Source organism: Eucalyptus grandis, chromosome 8 (genome assembly GCF_016545825.1).
Source record: "Eucalyptus grandis isolate ANBG69807.140 chromosome 8, ASM1654582v1, whole genome shotgun sequence".
Classification (NCBI taxonomy): Eukaryota; Viridiplantae; Streptophyta; class Magnoliopsida; order Myrtales; family Myrtaceae; genus Eucalyptus; species Eucalyptus grandis.
In genome coordinates, this window is record NC_052619.1 from 8,215,850 (window position 1) to 8,224,282 (window position 8,433).

The window sequence follows — 8,433 nt, forward strand, 5'->3', positions numbered from 1 at the left end:
CCTGAATCTCGGAGCCATCGATCTCAGTAAATCTGCAGATCATTGGCTTCGAGCTATCAATTTTCTATCTTCTCTCAGAGAGTTGCACTTGCCCAACTGTTTCCTGTCAAAGCTTCCTCTTTCTCTTCCATTCATCAACGTCACGTTGCTCGAGGTCCTTGATCTCTCGAACAATAACGTCAACTCTACTTCACCCGGGTGGCTGTTCAATCTCACTCGCCTTGTTCATCTTGATTTAAACTCAAATAGTCTCGGGGGTGAGCTTCCAGATGAATTTGCTAATTTAGCATCCCTCCAAAAACTTGACTTGTCCCAGAATTTTTCGAAGGTGAGCTCCCGAAATCCTTGGGGAGCTTATGTGATTTGAGTGTCCTAAAGATTTCTGTCAATAGAATCACCGGTGAGATAACTGATTTTATCAATGGGTTAGCTCGATGCAACGATAGCCACTTGGAGAATCTGGAGCTGGGAAACAATGGATTGTCTGGCAATTTGCCAGATTCTCTAGGAAACCTGAAGAAGTTAAGGTACCTCCAATTTTTGCGGAATTCATTTCAAGGTTCTATTCCACGGACGATTGGAAACTTGTCGTCTTTGAAAGAGTTTTACGTTGGCAAAAACAGTATGAGTGGGATTCCTGAAAGTTTTGGGCAATTGTCGGCGTTGGTCGCGGTGGATCTCTCTGAGAACTTGTGGGAAGGAGTCGTGACGGAGCGCCACCTGGCAAATCTCTCGAGCCTTACGGATCTTTCCTTGGATAAAATGTATCAAAACATTTCCTTGGCATTTAACATAGCCCCCAGTTGGATTCCTCCCTTCAAGCTTAGGTACCTGAACATCAGGTTTTGCCAATTGGGTCCCGAGTTTCCTACTTGGCTCAGGAATCAAAACCACCTCAAGACCGTGGTGTTGCGCAACGATAAGATTTCAGGAACCATACCCGATTGGTTCTTCCAGTTGAATCTGCAATTGGATGAACTAGACGTCTCGTATAATCAACTCACTGGCAAGCCACCCACCTCGCTGACATTTGTAGACGATCAGTCCAATGTCGACTTGAGTTCAAACCGATATGAAGGTCCTCTTCCTATGTGGTCTTCCAATGTGACGACACTGTATCTCAGAGATAATCAGTTCTCCGGTCCAATTCCTCCTAACATCGGCGAACTCATGCCTTACCTGACAGATTTAGACATATCTCGGAATGCCCTAAATGGTACCATTCCCTTGTCCATTGGGAAAATGACCACTTTGACAACCTTAGTCATCTCCAACAACTACCTATCCGGAGAAATACCGCGGTTCTGGAGCAACTTGCCCTTCCTATATATTCTTGACATGTCAAACAATAGCCTTTCGGGTCCAATACCGAGAGAGGTTGGCTTTCTTTCCTCTCTCATGTTCCTCATACTTAGTAACAACAATCTCTCTGGCAAACTTCCGTCCTCCTTGCGGAACTGCAGCTCTCTGGACAGTCTTGATTTAGGCGAGAACAAGTTCTCAGGAAACATTCCCGCATGGATTGCAGAGAGCATTCCTTCATTACTGATTTTGTGCCTGCGGTCCAATTCGTTTACCGGGAAAATTCCTCCTCAGATATGCCGTCTTTCAAATCTCCACATAGTAGACCTCTCTCACAACAGCTTGTCAGGATCAATTCCGATGTGCATTGGAAACTTATCAGGCTTGAAAGTGGAGCTCCCGGATACTTACAGAGGGGAGGGGAGGTACGAGGGACGCTTGACCATTGTGGCGAAAGGACGGATTGCTGAATATTATCAAAGCATTCTTTACCTCGTCAACAGTTTGGATCTCTCGGACAACCGCTTGTCTGGGGAGATTCCTGAAGCGCTAACAGCCCTCGTGAGGTTGTGGGCCTTGAATTTGTCCATGAACCATTTCACTGGAAGAATACCGATCGACATTGGGAACTTGGAAGGGCTAGAAACTCTCGACTTATCAAGCAACAATCTCTCGGGACCACTTCCTCCGAGCATCACCGCTTTAACAAAGCTGAATCACTTGAAACTGTCATACAACAACTTGTGGGGGAGAATCCCGAGGACCAACCAGTTCCAAACCCTCAACGACCCATCGATTTACGAGGGCAACGTCGGCCTCTGTGGGATTCCATTGCCAGAGTTATGCCCGGGAGACGAGAAACAGCCACAATCTCCTGACGATGGTGGCGGAAACACCAAGAGCGAAGACGGAGGCGATGATCTCGAACGTTTGTGGCTCTTGCTGAGCATTGGGCTCGGTTTCTCTGTCGGGTTCTGGGGCGTCTGCGGCACTTTGATCTTAAAGAAGTCCTGAGAGATGCTACTATGGTTACGTCGACAGGATGAAGAACAAGCTAATTGTTGCTGCACTCATCGCATGTCGGACGGACTAGTATCCAAGCATGTATTCAGGGATTTTATTCAGGGCTTACTATCGTTAGACATTTGATGAACGTAGGAGCTAAGCACAGGGAACATACTCCACATGTTTCTGGCATTGCCAATAAAACGAGCCTTGGGCAGTAAGAGAAGACTGAATTCTATGGAAATTAATCCATAAGCTCATCTTGAGACTGGGTCTGAATCCTGTAGCATTTTGCACTCTAAAATAAATGATTTGAAAAATATTTTTCTAAAAAAATCGTTTGTATCACTTAAAATAATTAGTTAATATAATATATTTTAAACATATTTCGTCTATTCATTTTTTTTTAGCAATATAAATTGTAACATCCCGGGTTCCACTTGTGTGATATTGTCCGCGACACTGAGTCCTCACGCTTTAAAACGCGTCACGCAAGTTTAAGAGAACAAGCCTTATATACAAGGCCCATGCACCTCTCCCTAAGCGATGTGGGACAAGAGGAGAGGAATCCTTCCTTCCCTTGCGCACGTCCTCCTCCCCGCGCACCGCCGCTCGGGTCATCACACTCTTCCCCCCTTGGGAGGACATGGCCCTCGCTGTGGTCCCACACGCGGTCGAGAGCCGAGCCATCACACTCTTCCCTTGGGAGGACATGGCCTCGCCGTGGTCCCACACGCGGTCGAGAGTCGGCTCTGATACCATTTCAGAATATCCGGGTCCCACTTGTGTGATATTGTCCGCTTGAACACCGGGTCGCCACGGCTTTAAAACGCGTCACACAGCTTTTTAACCCAAGCCTTATATACAAGGCCCATGACCCCTCCCTAAGCGATGGGACAAGAGGGAGAGGAATCCACTTCCCCTTCCCTTGCGCACGTCCGAGGACCGGAGGCACGGACGCACCGCCATCCTCCCCGCGCACCGCCTCGGTCGTCACATAAATGATTATTTAAAAATTATATTTTAAATTATTTATATTTCACAAAACTTACGGAATGGGATCCAGTCTGCTAAACAAATGTTTTATTTACTTTTTATGCTTCGGAATCGGACGGGTCCAAAGTTCGTTTGAACCGGATTCCATCCCAGACCCAGATCCGAATTGAACCGGGAGCACCCGAACGGTTACCCAACCCGGTCGCTGTTCGAAGATATTCTTCGTTAACTTCATCGCCTCCATTATATCCACTCCGGCCAAAATCAAGTGCAGCGACGCTCCGTCGCGCTCGCCCTGCTCCCCGCCGATGTCACTGTGCCTCCTCTCCTCCCGCTCCCTCCACCCAATTACCTCCTGCCACCTGTCTCCCACAGCCTCAGCTCCTCCCTTTCCGCCGCCACTCGCTTCAGCGTCTTTCCATCTAAATCCGACCTCCGCGCTCCAATGCCCCTCACTTACCATCGTCATGTTCGTGTCGATAAATCTGGCCATGTGCTGGACTTGCATCATTAGCTTATAAAAGAAACTCTCCTGTAGTCAGTTTGGGTCAGATAAGCCAGTACACATTCTAGGAGAATCTCCTTGAAGGTATCCTCGTCCTCTAGCTTTTTGCTGCGGTTCAACTTTTGACGATAGTCATTAGTGGAAGTTAGTAAAGGTGAAAAACTCTCTAGAGTTGAAGACCTGGAGATGGCGAAAGGGCAGTTCTAGCTTCATTACCCGGGAACAATGATGGGGGCAGATGTCTGTGGATGCATGAGCAGAGACAAAGCCCTTAACATGCGGTTCTTCAATAAGAAACACATTTCTTGATCTATTTGGGATACTTCTCCTGAACTTTCAGGCTTAACGTAACATGTCAAGCTGGTGTACCAAGAAGAAGCATGATTTGATGTTGGCTATACTATCTGATTGTCCAAAGAACGCAACTATTGAAGAACTTCCTTCGCGATCGAGTCCCCACAACTCAAGGTATTTGGAGCTACTAGACCAAGTGAATAAAAGTCAGACGACGTGGACGTTAATGCAGGAATTTTCGCGACTTAAGGTTGGAGGGTTTCTTTGCGGTCATACTTGAACTATACTTCATGAACACATAACGTAGCATGCGCTTCGTGCAATTGTCTGAAACCTCCAAACCTCCAGCATTAAGGTCATTTCTAGAGTGACCGCATGCGCTCTGCATTTCACTTTATGTCAATTGCAGCTGGCGACTCATTCCACCGTCCCTTTCGAAATATATGATGAATGCAATAGGTCTCATCTGACAATACGGCAGCTAACTGCAGCACTGTAGTCCGTAGTTCAGCTATCGAGTATTATAATTATGTGCTCTTTTGTATAAAAAGGAAGGTCTAAGCCTTTATATTGTAAGTTATACGTTTGTGTGGTAATAAATGCTCAGGAAGTACAGCGTCTAGAAGTTAGATAGTAGTGCAACTGCGGGTAATTGTTGAGGGGACCTTGTAGAAGTCCTCACTGTCACACCTCGATTCTCAAGAAGAAGGGCATGACACGGCCGTCCTTTTTTCCAAAGGACGCAGCCTCAACGTAACCAAAATTTCAACCCGATATCAACATATATACATCCACATATATATATTTGACAAAAAGGGGCAATTAGTTACAATATCAGAGTATATCTATGTTTCACAAACATCAAAACATAAACCTTCTACAAGGACTAACTTATAAACTTATGAACTATGCATAAGCCATACCAAAAAGTTCCACAACAAAAGTCCTCCCCGAGCGAACGCTCATGCCTACTCGCGACTCGCTGAAGGACCTGAAAAACAAGTAAATGAGAGGAGTGAGCTACCACGGCTCAGTGAGTAACATATTTCTTCTAAGCGGATCGAGAAATCACTATGCACATTTTAAAACACAAACATAACTCAAGACATAATTATAACTCAAATACCGAAAGTACCAATGGTCGAGTCCATTAGTCAATCTCGTAAAACATGCATCAATGGTCCATTCCATTGATTAATCTCATCAAATCACGATGGTCCATTCCATCGACCAAACTCAAATCACACGTCATGGTCCACTCCATTGATCAATTCATGCTCAAATGTCTAGCCATGGTCACGTGTAATGCCTGTGACAAAACGATCAAGATTCCCCTTGCAAGGTCTCCACATATTATTAGCCGGTGGCTCGGCCCACAAGGATATCCTAGAATAGTATGTACATACTCACACACCCCTCATGGTCCACAGTGACATTGAGCACCAACCATCAATAACAATATCCAGTAATCCAACATCAAAAAGAGAATCATGCCACAACTCAAATTTGATATATAAATATCAAGCATTCTCCAAAACATTTCAAGATTCTTTCACAAATATTTTCACAACCATTCAAATCAACGTCAAAATATAATTCCTTTCGAACAACAAAAATGGCAGTAATAGCTCGATCCTGTTTTATGCAACAAAATATGTTTTTTATCAACTCATGAAATATATAATCCACCATGTTTCTCAAAACATGAGTTTAAAATACAAAGAAGAAATAGTGTCACTCACCTGGAAAAAGCCAAAAATCAACTACGACGCTCACACGAATCGACGCATTCGGATTCCTAACAATTAACGGAAAAATATCAAAAAGCAGAGTAAAAATGATATTCTTATAATGACTCGTCTATACTAAGCCTATTAGTCGATAAACGACACCTACGCGCCCCCAAAAGCTCACAATTTACTACAAACCCATCATTTTCAGCTAGGCGCGGCCCATGCGCCCACTCGTCACGCCATAACTTCCTCTACAAAATTCCGTTTCAAGCCGTCTTATAGTCGGTAGAAAGCTCTCTTAACATACAACAACAACCCCAACTCAGCCGCCCCAAAACAGCACCGGAAATAACAAAAATAGAGACTCGAAGCCACTGTTCGCTACAGTACCAGATTGCGCCTCCAACTTCAAAATTCCGTTCCGAACAAACCGCAAGCTCAAATCACGATCCGAAAGATGCTATAGCTTCACAACGTCCCAAAGTACCATTTCAAAAAAAAAAAAATTACAGCTTAACGACTCAAAAATTGGGCTTCGCCATACAAATACCCAAGAAACCGAATTTCGAGCCCTAATTGCGGCAATTGCTTCAACAAGTGATTAAAGGCTTCAAATTCTTACCGGCCTTGCAAAACACACTTGAGTCGGCTTGATGAGACGTCCGGGTCACGAGCGCCAAAAATTTTCCCTTTTTCCCTTTTTCCTTTCTCTTCTTCTCTCTCTTCTCCCTGTTTTGCGTCTTCCCCTGTTTCTGCCCGTGCTCTTCTCTTTCTCTCCCTCTTTCTCTCTTTTTAAACTCAGCCGAAGCTTCTCCCACTTTCCTTCAGCCTCCCTTTTTTGACTTTTCAAACCCTTTCTTTTCCTTTTATTTTATTAAAGAGCCCATATATTACACTCACATCATTTTTCCACCGTGCTGACTCGGTCAAAAAGCCACATGTGCTGACTCGGGTTTGCTTGGATCTATCGTTCCAAATTCTCTTTGTCCTAAGAAGTTTTTTCATTGAGTTCTCGTTAAGGGCTCGCCTAAGCAGGAAAAGAAATCGTCATTGTTAATGGTTTAGAATAAGACTGCTTCAAAGAGGCTGATGTGTGTTGACCTCCATCACTTCCCCTTGTCCAATGCTGTCGACTGGTTATAATCGCATTCGGTTGTTCCTCTTCTCGCTTCTATTATGTAGACCAAGAAACAACGAATGAGTAAGCTATCTTGGAGATACCTAAACGTGTCCACATTTTGCGATGGATGCAACAGACGTAATTCGTGTCACCTAAACAATTGCCTGCCCATGACATTCGCTGTCAAGAGTCGCTACATGGTCTTGATTTATGCGCTCCAAGTCCCCACAACATGATCAGTTGTGTTCGGTGGACCTCGTACTGAACTATTGAATTCTAATGTATTTCCGATCATGGGCAAGAAACGTAAGTGTCCCAATGGCGTCTTCAATGCCGTAAAACCATAGAACAGAACTTGTCAGTCAAGTCTAAAATGTGTCCTGGGCAAGGAAAAACAAGAACAATATTTTTGACGAGGTAGATGATATAACACATTATATTGAAGATTCAATATCATTTTGCATTATAGGAGGACACAAGTCGTGACAACCTAAATTTTCAGAATTTGTTTTCGATTAAATGGATCGGGTATTTCATCGACGCACCGATAGTGCAATTCTCTGAACAGATCACTCATAAGATAACTAGATTATCTGGGGAATCCATTAAAGGATTTTAACGCAATGGACTTGAGAATTTAACTAGGAATTAACTGTTTGACCATGTCGATATGCAAGGCTCATTACAACACCATCAAAAATCGATCAGGGATCGGAGATAGGTCAATTCAATTGAGATATGTGATCAGTGTGTGGGTGATCCTATCTAATTGCAAAATTCTCGTCGAACGGTACTAGGCCGATTTTTCTATCATTTCTGTACCCGGTATCCGTTCTTGAAACCTTGACATTTTCACGACAACCGAGAGTTGCCAATGTGTCGAAGATGCACTATGTGACTTGAGATAAATTGATCATGAGTCAATTGTACAAAAAATTCTTAAAAGCTATCCGGTATGCTAGATTACACTAAAATCACGCTGAATTGAAATTAACCGCCAATTTGAATATGATTTCATAAATTGAAAGTTCTATCATGTCACGATTTATTTTAGGAACGTCGACTCATCCTCTGAAAAATTTTCGGAGAATTCAAAATTTTTACGGAAAATCGATTCGAATGTTGTGGAAAATTATGGAAAATTCAAATGGGCTAAGTTGAAAGAAATTTAGACTTCCAAGCCGAGCCTCTGGGTGATGGGAACTTACAAAAATTATATGGGATTTTTCTTCAACGACATCGGACCTTGATTTGGAGAATCAGTAAAGAAATTTAAGAGAATTTGAGTGAAATTCGGAGCTTTACAAGGGGCAGCAATTTTGGCTTTATAATTTGTTAATTCATGGAATTACAAGCAAGAAAGAATTAGGGGACATGAGGATAAGATTAAAGATAATTGAGGGACCAAGCATTCAATTATCTAGATAATCTTTGTGGACTTTTTGCCATGTCTTTTCAAAGCTTCCTCGACCGTCCCC

At 43.5% G+C, this 8,433-nt stretch overlaps 1 protein-coding gene across 1 annotated transcript in view; it reads left to right on the top strand.

The window, feature by feature from the left end:
• The window catches only part of LOC104422702 (receptor-like protein EIX2), a 72,424-nt gene extending 69,973 nt beyond the window's left edge, over positions 1 to 2,451 (top strand). Inside the window, 1 exon segment of the mRNA XM_039299550.1 lies at positions 379 to 2,451. Coding sequence (XP_039155484.1) covers positions 379 to 2,451 — 2,073 coding nt within the window.
• The last annotated feature ends 5,982 nt before the right edge of the window (positions 2,452 to 8,433 follow it).